This window comes from Pecten maximus, chromosome 5 (assembly GCF_902652985.1).
Source record: "Pecten maximus chromosome 5, xPecMax1.1, whole genome shotgun sequence".
NCBI classification, from domain to species: Eukaryota; Metazoa; Mollusca; class Bivalvia; order Pectinida; family Pectinidae; genus Pecten; species Pecten maximus.
The window spans coordinates 26104784-26118626 of NC_047019.1; the positions used below are offsets into that span (position 1 = coordinate 26104784).

The 13843-nt window shown below is 36.4% G+C and overlaps 1 protein-coding gene across 7 annotated transcripts in view; it reads right to left on the reverse strand.

Annotated features, from left to right (window-relative positions):
• The window catches only part of LOC117327677 (four and a half LIM domains protein 2-like), a 127508-nt gene that overhangs the window by 74470 nt on the left and 39195 nt on the right, over nt 1-13843 (reverse strand). For all 7 annotated transcript variants that reach the window (XR_004532708.1, XM_033884759.1, XM_033884760.1 and 4 more), the window contains exons 3-4: nt 10905-11085; nt 4558-4791 (exon numbers count right to left, since the gene is read on the reverse strand). Coding sequence is in view for 6 of the 7 variants with exons in the window: in XM_033884759.1 (XP_033740650.1) it covers nt 4558-4791; nt 10905-11085 (415 nt within the window). In the remaining variant the exon portion in view is untranslated. The remainder of the gene's footprint in view (nt 1-4557; nt 4792-10904; nt 11086-13843) is intronic.

Genomic DNA, 13843 nt, shown 5'->3' on the forward strand with positions numbered 1-13843 from the left:
ATGTTTATTAAAGCGACGTCTCATATTAATACATACAATATACATAAAATACAAGCATAGTTTCATTTAAACATTACAAGAGGCCCAGAGGGCCTGTATTGCTCACCTGGTTGGATTTGACCACATCAAAATATTTTCATGTTCAATTTTTTAATAGCTTTAGCTGTTAATGTGAAACAATTCTCTACATGGTTATGGGGAAGGGATTTCAACTGCTTCAACGATAAACCCATAAACAAAGTCTAGACTTCCTAGGGGTGGGAAAAGACCCCTGGGATTGTATTTAAAACATGAAGGAATCTAAGCCCATTTGGGTGGGTAAAGACACCCATGCATGTTCACATCAGGATTGTGTTTATCCCTTGATGTCAAGCAATGCTTTATATGGTTATGGGATGGGGATCTAAACAGTTTCAAAGATATTACAAAGAAACCAAGTTCCTAGGGGTAGGAACAGACCCCAGGACCTATTTTTATATCATCTTTTTGTTTCTATCTTGTTACCCAGCAATGCCATTATGGTTGTTTATATCAATGTAGTCAAATTGACCCCTATTGGCCCCACCCCTCAGGTCCCCGGGGTTCAGCCCTACCATTTGTACAATTTAGAATCTCTAACCAATAAGGATACTACCAGTCAATTATGAGTGAAATCCATTGCCTAGTTCCAGAGAAGAAGTCGTTTATATCAATTAAAGACAAACTGACCCCTTTTGGCCTCGCCCCTCAGGTCCCCGGGGGTTCAGCCCCATTATTTGTACAATTTTGAATCCCTAACCCATAAGGATGCCACCAGGCAAATAGGAGCAATATCCATTGCTTGGTTTCAGAGAAGAAGCCTGTTTATATTAATAGAGCCGAATTGACCCCTTTTCGCCCCTGCCCCTCAGAGCCCCGGGAGGTCAGCCCCACCATTTGTACAATTGTGAGTCCCCACCCCATACGGATGCTTCTGAGCAAATTTGGTCAAATTCCGATCTGTGGTTATGAAGATGAAGTCAATTGTTGATGGATGGACGACAGACTGACGACGGACACCACGATACAGCATAAGCTCACCTTGGTCCTTCGTACCAGGTGAGCTAAAAATATACATCAACACCCAGCCATATTTGGCATATGAAACAAGTAACACACCTGTAACAGGTAAATATAAAAGTGAAATATCTGTTACAGGTAAATGTACAGGTAACATAAATTATCTCTAACAGGTAAATGTAAGGTAACACACCTATTACAGGTAACTCATCTTTAACAGAAATAAAAGAATTTATAAAACTCGGGTTTTGTTTTTGAAATGGTTGATTAAACAATGACTGGTGGGAACATGTAGCATTTCTATTTATAAGCCTTAAGAGAAAGAAGATATTGTTACAACTCTGTCTGATCAAGAGAGACATAAATGTTTGTAACTGCCATTCAAACATGTGTTAGAATTTGTTGTAAAGATCTTTTAACATTTCCTCAAGTACCACAATGTTACACACGGTACTTCCTCTCTGTGTATTGTACGATAAATCATCTTCAAAAGATTGCAGTGCATGTTGAATCAATGGCTCAGTTGTAGCGGTAGTGTATTGGTGCAGAAAGGTAAGAGGTGCTTCTCTGTGTAAAAGGTGTAATATTAGTGAAGGGGTGTGGGGGAATATGATGTAGTCTTTACGTAAAGGTACATGTGGCCTCTGGAACAAACGAGAAATAAGTGAAATAATAATTATGTTAAAACTTGTTAATACAACCTGAAATTAGTGTTCTGGTTGTAACAAGAGGCCCAATGGGCCTGTATCGCTCACCTGGCTCTACAGCAAATTTGCAGTTGATTGAGGTCATTTCTACTGATACTATGCTGATTCAGATAACAACTTTATTCAAATATCAAATTGAATGAAGGTCAAGGTCATCTATTTGAACAAACTTTGTAGTCCTTCATCCCAGCATGCTACAGGCCCAATATCAAGTCCCTGGGTCTCTTGGTTATTCAGAAGAAGTTGTTTGAAGATTATAGCCTATTTGACCCCTGTGACCTTGAATGAAGGTCAAGGTCATCCATTCGAACAAACTTGGTAGCCCCTCATCCCAGCATGCTACAGGCCCAATATCAAGTCCCTGGGCCTCTTGGTTATTCAGAAGAAATTGTTTGAAGATTATAGCCTATTTGACCCCTGTGACCTTGAATGAAGGTTAAGTTCATTTATTTGAACAAACTTGGTAGCCCTTCATCCCAGCATGCTACAGGCCCAATATCAAGTCCCTGGGCCTCTTGGTTATTGAGAAGAAGTTGTTTGAAGATTATATCCTATTTGACCCCTGTGACCTTGAATGAAGGTCAAGGTCATTTATTTGAACAAACTTGGTAGCCCTCCATCCCAGCATGCTACAGGCCCAATATCAAGTCCCTGGGCCTCTTGGTTATTGAGAAGAAGTTGTTTGAAGATAACAGTATATTTGACCCATGTGACCTTGAATGAAGGTCAGGGTCATTTATTTGAACAAACCTGATAGCCCTTTCCCCCAGCATGCTACAGGCCCAATATCAAGTCCCTGAGCCTCTTGGTTATTGAGTAGAAGTCATTTGAAGATTATAACCTATTTGACCCATGTGACCTTTAATGAAGGTCAAGGTCATTTATTTGAACAAACTTGGTAGCCCTTCACCCCAGCATGCTACAGGCCCAATATCAAGTCCCTGGGCCTCTTGGTTATTCAGAAGAAGGCGTTTGAAGAGTATAGCCTATTTGACCCATGTGACCTTGAATAAAGGTCAAGGTCATTTATTTGAACAAACTTGGTAGCCCTTTACCCCAGCATGCTACAGGCCCAATATCAAGTCCCTGGGCCTCTTGGTTATTGAGTAGAAGTCATTTGAAGATTATAACCTATTTGACCCATGTGACCTTTAATGAAGGTCAAGGTCATTTATTTGAACAAACTTGGTAGCCCTGCACGCCAGCATACTACAGGCATAATATCAAGTCCCTGGGGCTCTTGGTTATTGAGAAGAAGTTGTTTGAAGATTATTACCTATTTGACCCATGTGACCTTGAATAAAGGTCAAGGTCATTTATTTGAACAAACTTGGTAGCCCTTTACCCCAGCATGCTACAGGCCCAATATCAAGTCCCTGGGCCTCTTGGTTATTCAGAAGAAGGCGTTTGAAGAGTATAGCCTATTTGACCCCTGTGACCTTGAATGAAGGTCAAGGTCATTTATTTGAACAAACTTGGTAGCCCTGCACCCCAGCATACTACAGGCATAATATCAAGTCCCTGGGGCTCTTGGTTATTCAGAAGAAGTTGTTTGAAGATTATTACTTATTTGACCCATGTGACCTTGAATAAAGGTCAAGGTCATTTATTTGAACAATCTTAATAGCCCTTCACCCCAGCACGCTACAGGCCCAATATCAAGTCCCTGGGCCTCTTGGTTATTCAGAAGAAGTCGTTTGAAGATTATAGCTTATTTGACCCATGTGACCTTGAATGAAGGTCAAGGTCATTTATTTGAACAAACTTTGTAGCCCTTCAACCCAGCATGCTACAGGCTTTATATGAAGCTCCTGGGCCTTTTGGTTATTGAGAGGAAGTTGTTTAAATGAAAAAGTTGACGCCAGACGGCCGGCCGGACGGACGGACGGACGGATGGACGACGGACGCCGCACCACGGCATAAGCTCACTTGCCCTTCGGGCAGGTGAGCTAATAAAAATAATGGAATGAATACGGCTTTACTGATTTACTACACTCTCTATTAATAAACTACATTGTATCTAAAGATTATGGAACCTTGTTAATTAATGTAGATGATTAACATCCAATATATTATGCTTCTATATCGCTGTAAACTAAAATCATATACATGTATAACAAGGTTTATAAACTTTGTTGTAAAGAACAAAAGAGAATTGACATTAAATTGGTACATAAAGACAGTTGATCCTTTGGGTGTACTTGCTGGGTATGAAAGTCAGTCAAAGATGGGAGATGGGAAATCTTTCAGAAACTGCAAGATTTGGTGTTTGAATCATGCTTTGATTTACCAATTGTTTTCATATTCTAATTAATACATGTGGATTCCCTGATAACTTACTGCTACACATCTGACCCATGGGAACTTGAAAACATGCCCAGGTTTCCCATTGGAACAAGCTTGGTAGCCCTTTATCCCATCATGCTACTGCCATAATATCATATCCCTGTATCTCTTGGTTATAGATAAGTTGTTTAAAAATTTCAACAAATTTGACCCCCATGACTTCAAAGTAGGTCAAGGTCATACATTTGAACAATCTGGGTAGCATGCTACTGGCACAAGATCATGACACTGAGATCTCTTGGTTATTGAGAATAAGTTGTTTAAACACATTTGACACCTATATATCCTGACCATGGGCTTCTTAGTTACTGAGAAGAAATTGACAATGTCAATTGTTTATGAAACACAATGCTGGGCAAAAGGCAATCACAAAGATCCTTTTTCTTCCATAATACCACGAAAATGAAATTTGAACATTCCCAAAAACATAAATGATATCACATTACATTTACAGCCTATTATTTACCGTTAAAACTGGAGTCTCTTTGACGAGGCCTATATCCATTGCAATGTTGTCACGGAGTTCCTGGAATATTTTATACTCTTTTTTCTCCATAGCATTAGCCAGCATATTGTTGTAGGTGACAGCCAGGTCCTGTTTGGGCAGCTGCCGAATCAGCTGCAGGTCCCTGTACCTCTCCCCTGGGGAGCCAATGGCAGGTATCTTGTTGTTAGGTAGCTGATCCATATAGTCTTGAATCTGTATAAATGACAAGAGTTATATCCCTTTACAAGAATTTTATTCAACACCCTCAAATGAATTAATTACTGATTAATTTTAATTTTGACTTTCAAATCAATATACAATAACTTCAAATGAAATGCTTAATATTCGATATTGAACATCCCTAAATGTCCTGTGGTGTCAAAATGATAAAAAAAAATTCAAGTAGTAAATGAAATACTGAATATTCAACATCCCATATTTTTTAATAATAAACATTCAACACCCCAAATGTTTTAATAATAAACATTCAACATCCCCAAATGTTTTAATAATGAATATTCAACTACCCCTAATGTTTTAATAATGAATATTCAACACTACCCAATGTCCTTTGGTTTTAAAAGTTCAGAATCTTCTACACCCTCAAATCAAATATTTACCTAGGCAATATTTCACACCTCTAGATACAATTGGTGTTAAAAGATAATCCCACATACTTGATTTCAAAACAAAAGAAGTATTATAATAATTTGTATATCTTCAACCCTCACTAATCGTATTGGTTATTTCTTGAATATTGAGAGGCATATGGTCTAGTGGAAGGACGCAGGGCTATGTGACCTAGGGTCGCTATTTCGAGACCTGGCAAAAGCACTGTGTTCTAACCTTGAACAAGACACTTGACTTTGTTGTGTTCCAATTGACTCAGCTGTAAATGAGTACATGGTAGGGCAACACAAATACAATACTACAACTATATGAACAGCACATGAAATGGGTGTAAAGCTGTTAACCCCAAAATGGCTGCATGTCTTCATGGAGTTGAGAAAGGCACTGACTGGTTGTTGCTTAAGGCCTGATAACCACAGAATAATCTGTGAATTGCTTTGAGACAGCTATATTGCTGTGATAAAGCGGAATATTAAACTCCAAATTATTGTTATTATTTATTTTATTTCAATTTCTGATAAGGTTATGCTGATACATCATATTCAGCAATGGGAAAATCCCTAACAAAAACTTCAAAACTCAATATTTCCTTTCAAAAACTAAAGCATGGGATGAGAAAAAATTACATTAAAATCAATAGCAGGGATCTAATTTACTTCTGTATACTGATGCTGTAATATTGTAATCAATTCTCATGAATAAATCAAAATGGAAAACATATGACCCATAAAATACAGACATTACACATACTGTAGTAATTATACTATTTAAACAGAATTTTTTATTTTTTATTTTTTACAATCATAAAACGACACTTAACAAAACTCACATCTATATTTATAAAACTATATAGAACGAAAACATGACTGCAAGGCATTTTGTATGGTAGACTAAATAACTATCAGGAAACTATCAGAGATAATTTTATCATGCCTTTGGTGGTGTAATTACCAAAAGAATCAATACAATTGACTGAGACTGAAGGTCCCACTGTTGTCAGTCTGTTTTATTTCATCTACATCCATTATATCAATATTACAAAACTCATACAATGTAACCCGTTGTTGTTTTGCCTCTAAAAAAGTTCTCTGAAAAAGGTAAATAAAAAAATATAATTTCAAATATAGATATAATCTATTTTTTCATAGGAATTTCCATGATAATACAGCAATATATTTTCCTGATTAATCATATAGACTTACTTTCAAGATAAATTTCCTTCGGTTTTGAAATGACATTAAACATCTGACCTCTTTAGAATTGTCCTAATTAAAATTGTGATGATCTACCAATCCTTACTGTGGATCTGATACAGGTAGTATCAAAGGCCAAGCAATATCTTTAAAAATAAATACTGTATTTCCCAGACAAATTACGTAACCTTCAACAGGATAGAAAACATCAATCGTTTTCTGCAGACTAAACAAAATAAAACCTAAAGATAGATTTGTTGACAAAGCAAGACAATAGTTGTTAAAAAAACTGATTATTTACACAAAACATGTCTGTATCCCCAGGCCAATGAAACCAAACGTGGTTACCACCAACATATTATAATTATGTGTTGCATTGTTTGTGTAATTTGTGTAATAAGTTCAGCCTCTGTAACTGAATTATTGGAACCAAATCGGATGGCAAAGAATCGGATCAATGTCTGTCTGAAGCTCGTCAGCTTTATCTGCAAACTGCCTTGCCATGAAACGTTGTTACGCACCTCCTCGGAGGTATTTCTGAGTTTCATCAACCCTTGGCTACTGTCAACATCCCTGACACATTGTAACACACCGGCCAACATTATCATTTAATTTACAGAATGTGCTGCCTTTCATTTTGCGCATATAAATGTGTACTTGGATAGATTTTGGCATGTAGAGGTAAAGCTAGAGGAGACTGGTGTTATAAATAAAACAAATGAGGAATCAGCCACAATAAAGATAGTGTTGTCTCTACAAACACAACCTTTAAGTGTATACAGTCCATGATTATCATGTAGTCATTATATTTATCAAGGGAGGAAATCAAAGACTTCATTTATTCCATATTTTAAATGACATAATATAATATAAAAGTCTGAATATAATATATCATAGTTTGTTGTGACAGCGAGGTTTCCCACCTGGTCTCTATACATTAATATTATTGTACCTGTACAACTTAAAAGAGTCGAGGAATACTAGGCCACTTTTACTGTAATTAAAACATACTGTTACAAATGTATTACTGTTCTAAAATGTAGGTTTACAGCATCCAAAGGATGGTGAACAGCAATGCAGTCACTGACAACGGAACATTTTTGTTTTAATTACAATGTGACCACTATCAGGTGATGTTGAGTGTATCAGGGTTTAGATGATGTGCCATTGGAATAGCAAGTTTTACTATATAATGTGAACTTTATTTATTTTACAACAATTGTGAAACAAGTTATATCTGCTTATATTGATCATGCTTGTTGGCAAAGATTGAAATGCGTGAGGGGTCTTAGTTTGGGAGGGGAAACCTAAGTCCAAGGGAAAACCCACATGGTCAGGCAGGTGTCACCCCATACCTTTTTCACATCTGATCGGTGAATCCAGCCCTGGCCGCCTAGGTGAAAGGCGAGTGTGTTACCACTGTACTTCCCGCGGTCATCCTTTTACTTTCGTAAATCCATGCCTATTTGTGATTATTTCTGAGCAATGTGGCCAGAAGAGCAAACATTATGTTAAGTTAAGTACACTGACCAAACATAATCTGTTGCCATAGATATACCTGAATTTATACTGACTTTGGGGTGCAGGAAACAATTCAGGTACATACAAACAATAGTTTATGATGATAATTGTGATTTTAAAGTGTAGAGAAGACTGGAGAATGTACACAGACAGACATATGGATGGACAGATGGACAGACAAGCAGATGGACAGACAGATGGACAGAAGAATAGTTGAACAGACAGAAAGACAGATGGATGAAACGCTGCACTATATGCATCTGACCACTTCATGTTGGCTGTGTAACTGATGTAGTACATGTACATGTAGTTGTGAAAACCAAGGAAAGGTATGTACTGGCTGCTACCTGTAACTCAGAACCCCTATGGAATATCTAGTGATGACAAAGGACTAGCTTTGATGGTCACCATGTGATAGCAAAACACTAGAGAATCTGTTACGAGTCTGCAGCTATTATAATTATGTATATGATATCCTAAAAGCCAGTTCTAAACTCCATTAAAGTAACAGTTTTTGAGATAAGTATCAAGATTAAAAAACTTGAACCTGTATTCCCCAACTGTGAGTCGTAATCCTCACAAGATGGTAGAAATTAGGGAAGTCCTTCATAAGTGTTTAAATAAACAGACAAAAAACTCCAGGAAAATTCAAATAAATCTTTCCTGATAACAACTTTACAAATCATTACAGAGACAAGAACGTAATTGTACTTAAAACAAAAACCTGCAATTTTGTCTTGTCTACATCACTCTCACTAACAAACTAATACATTTTAACGACCATAAGGTGCACTCCTTCTCTGTTCTTGTTTAAAAGTAATTAACCTTGGATGTACCTAGAAATGGTAAATGCAGTCTGCCTATTCCTTTGATGTGCCGCCCTAAGGTAGCACCACCCAATTGCAGCTTGCTGTTTTCTCTACCTGCCTTTGTTGTTTAGAAGTAACAAGATATTTCAGGTTAAACTGTTCTCCGGCAATGTCAGCAGCAACTTGGCACGTCCCATGTATCTATACAGGTGGGGCACTCATTCATGTCTGCTTCCCACATCCAAAATCAAACTGCCATTATGTCTGCTGTTTTTTTCTGCTAGATACCGATGAGATATTTTTATTATACCGTGAAAACTTGACGTCTTGTGTAGAAATAAAAAGTTCTGTTACAATATTGTGTCTTAAGAGTTTAGTGTTGGTTTATGATTGTTTATAGATAACACTACAAAAGGCAGCGCCACATGTCAGATCATGAGCTTCACAGTTTACATTGTTTATACGTCAGGTGAGCTGCATGTTGTCTTTACTGTATGCCCGTGGTGCTGAGGGGTTTTTGTTTCACCAACAAAACACAAAAATAAACTGCATAAATTGCTTTGTTTGTGTTTTGCTTCGTATCATTCATTGAATCTATAATTCAAAATCAATTTGTTCAACTTCATTTAATCAATTATGAAATTTAATGATCAATTAAAGCTACAAATTTTCAATTTTTTTTTTTTTTTTTTGGTTATTTCTGATTTCCATCTAAACTTCTACCTGCATGACAGATATGACCAAGATTTTCTCCAATATTGTAATCAAGTTACAATTTCTGGTTTTAGCATAACAGTTTTAAAGAAGTGTATAAAATGATTTTAAGGCTTAATCAATGCAATAAGTCAATTCTTGCATATTTGACCCCATTTATCCATAATCCCTGTCCCCAGGGCAAAGAGGTTTAATATGTTTCTCCTTAATCATAGAGTTCATTTGGTTTGGGGATGAGGATTTGGTGGGGTGGGGTCAGATACACATATAAATGACACTCCCTTTACATGTGTTGTCTATTCGTATCTTCACTTTTTCATATTGATAAATTTAAATTAAAATTTTTTGGTAGAGGTACTTTTTATACAAAGGGGGGGGATGCAATGGGGGAGGGGGTTGGGTGTCATTTTATGCAGGACTAAACAGTATCCGGATACCTTTTGGTAGGGGAGGGGGATACATACCAGGTATTATACATGACAGTGGGCATACTGTGAGCCCTGATACTATAAATTAAAGATATAAAACAGATCAATTTTAACTGCACCACACCTATAAATTCCTAACGCCAGACATTTATTGTCAAACAGATCAATTCTAACTGCACAGCAAGTGCTTTACCATAAATAACCTACAAATCACCCCATCGTTTTTAAGCATACACTATCAATTGTTTAGGATATCTTTACTACTATTCAGGGAACCTAAACACCATCCTATATATGCCTTATACATACTTCACATTCTTTATCTGGTTCTGCATTTATTTTACTAAGAAAAACTTTGTAATATTTTCCACACCTCTTTATTACTGAAATGTATAACTGCATGTCCACCATATTCATTACTATTAATATGATAGGCAAAATTCAAATTTATATAAATAACACTCTTTTTCTTTTCTCCATGTACCTTTTTTTCACAAATGGAAGTGAAAATATTAACTTGTCAAAGTTGACTGAATCATATTTAAGGGGCCATGATAGCTCAGTCGGTTAGAGTGCCCAGCCACATAACCTCAGATGAAGATCCTAGGAATGTGGTTTGACCTTCCTTCCCATTGTTCAACTCCGGTCGGAAGCTGAGAAATGGGCTGGTCCACGTTAGCTATAGCCCTGGGGGTACCAATATTTTACTTGTTCACTTGGAGAGAGAGAGGGGCACCCAAGAGTACCCCTCTTTTACATTGTTCATCTTACACCTGTTCACTGGGGAGCCCTTGGGGTGCCTATATTTTACCTGTCCACTGGGGAGCCCTGGGCCCCATGGGGCTACCTATATTTTACCTGTTCACAGGGGAGTCCTGTGGCTACATGTTTTACCTGTACACTGAGGAGCCCTGGGCCCCATGGGGCTTCCTTTATTTTACCTGTCCACTGGGGAGCTCTGGGCCCAATGGGGCTACCTATATTTTACCTGTCAACTGGCCATTGGAGCCCTGGAGGTGCCAATATTTTACCTGTTCGCTAGAGAGGCCAGGGGGCACCCATGTGTAGCCCTCCTTTATGGTTTGGTCCTTTGTGACCTGTGAGTTAGGATCATCTTCCCGTTTCCAACCAAGTCTGTCCCGTACATTGACAAAGTTCTCGTTGTAGATATCATGAGCATCTCTTGGACACTTGCATGTGTGACATGTGCTCCTGAAAAAAACAAAGCAGAGTAATACCATGTTGTTAGCATGCATGGAATGCTTATAAACCCTTGCTGCAAAACCTTAACTAAAAGTCTTAATGATTTTTTTATTAAAGAAATCAACCTGAAGTTGATGAAAACTAAGGGCTGGAACAAAATAGTATTTTCTTGAATCTGTTCACTTGACTTGAAATAGTACTTGTCATTTCTAGTAAAATGATGACAAGTACATAGATTACCTTTACTTAAATTAAACAAGCATACTGGGTATTACTAAAGCAATACATGTCCTCTACTCCCCTCTACTAAAAACAGTGACCTTGACCCAAAATCTAAATGAATTAATTTATGTAACCTTTGACCTCTTTTTCTGAGCTTGACCCTTTGGGTATAAACATAGACAACATATATAAATATAGAGTGTTACTTGATACAGTATCTAGTCATGAGAAAGAAAATGTAAAGCTATCAAGTCATGCTACACTCAGTATTTCTCTGGCACTGTACATTTGATTATTATCGCAACAAATCTGCGCGATCTGTTTTGAAAGCAATTTCAAATGGTGTTGGGATTTTGCAATTTGACAGAGAGACGCTCTTCCTAACTGTAAGATTTCTGATTGGTCAAAGGGTTGCCTAACAATCATCAATCACTGAACATTGACATTTTGTTGATTAAGAGAAGTTGATGGAGGGGAAATCTGATTTCCTTTTTACGTAATATTGTGTATTTGCATCAAATTTCTGGATGATGATAAATTGGCAGAGAGCAAAGGCTTTGGCTTTTATTGACATTGTGGCGCTACTGTAGATGGGTATTTCATGACACAGCAGTAAATGATGATAGTCGGCATTAAGATGAAGATTTCTATAAAGGGAAACCATTGTATTCTACAACAGTGCACACAATCAAATCATATCTATAAAACAAATATAGCAAATTCTGTTTCAGTGATATCTTTCTATCATCTTCAAAATCAAAGTACTGTAAGTACTGTAAACGAACATCATTGTTTAATGCAAAATCAGTAATCTTCTAAGTTTAAAGTCGATAAATTTACTGATATTGGTTTAGGAATTAATTGCAAATAATTTGAAATGTTTGCAGCCGTTCTGATATGATTGAACACATGCATGTTTCTGTAAGGTCCCAATTAAAATTGGAAGTTTGTTGATCTATCTTGGATGGATGAAAATAAAATATGTCTTCTTTCTTTCGGGAAGGCATCATCAGTTATAATACAGCCAGGACTCTGTGACCTTATTGATGCCAACTTCTAATATGCACTAAATTTAGGCTAGTTCCATCATTAGTTTAGCATATTTCAACTTAATATGATGAAACACACATAAAGAATTACTGAAAACCAAAACCAGAGCTGATAATCAAGGCCCGGATTAGGAATGTATCCTATTGAAACTGTACTCAAGCATGTATATGGTACTTCAAAACAAAAAACTTGACTCCTTTTGTTCAGGAATCATTTGATGTTAATAAATCTTTATATGAGAAGATATACTTCTGGTATAATTACAGTATTGTAAACAATGTGATAAGGAATAACAACCATATAAAGACTATCTTCATCAAATAATTCAGCAAACAGGAAAAGAAAACTTCAAGCTTCATTTTCAACTTCAAAGCTGATAAAGGTTACAGTCCATTCGATGGGATGACACATTCCCTATTTATTGTCCCTTTCCAATGTTGATCATCAAATCATACTGAACCACACAGTTCAGCAATGTAATCGCACAAATCACATCCTTTTGTGGAGAGAACATTTTTCGGGGTGTAACTGTATGCAAGTTTGTGAATCATTCCATATCTATATCTTTATATATACCGTACGTGTATATATTTACACATATCAAAATTGGAATGACACAGGATATTTGCAAGTTTAAGTTCACCATCAGTCATGGGAGGTTTATGTAAAATGTTATATTTACTGGGGTAATCAGTAATTTTGAGAATATATTTATGAAGCTCTATTCTGTACTTTCTACCAGTGCTTAGAGAATGGACACAATTATATGTTCTCCAATGTCAAAATTAATCTTATGTAAAATATTAGGGATTTATTTGACCGAGAAGTATTTTAAATTTTTGTAATCATTCGCCATTCGAGGCCTGATTGCCGTCATAGTTGAATTACCAAACTGGACCTGAAATCAATATTTTTAAGAGAATGATCTATGACTTGAATATTTCATAAAAATAATTTAATACATCGTTTATTAACTTCATTCAGATCTTCAGACACCACATAATTTGTGAAGTCATATATAGAAATATGTGAACCATTTTGTTATTGATTTATAGTTCACACAAGTAAGCACTAGATGTAAGCAGTAAGTATATGTACTGCAATCTACTGGCATGACTTTGAGTACAGTAGACTACACTCGCTTTGTGGATATTGACAGGATAACATATATTTACATAATAATTCAATTTTAGAATTGTAACTGAAATCTTGTAACAGCATGGCACAAATAGTCATCTGAACATTTGTTGTATATTGAAAAAATATTTAAGGTAAATATTAACTTATTTGCTTGACTTCAATTTTCAGTTTATCAATTTATTGATTACATCCGTGTTTGAAGTATGGTGTAGTGAGAATTTCAAGTCTTGATCATGACTTGATGAAAATTCTAAATTAACAAATCATTAAAATGAATTTGTTTGAAAAATAACACAAGTTCCACAACAATATTATATAGAGTATCAATCACAATATATCAGAAGTTATAAAACTA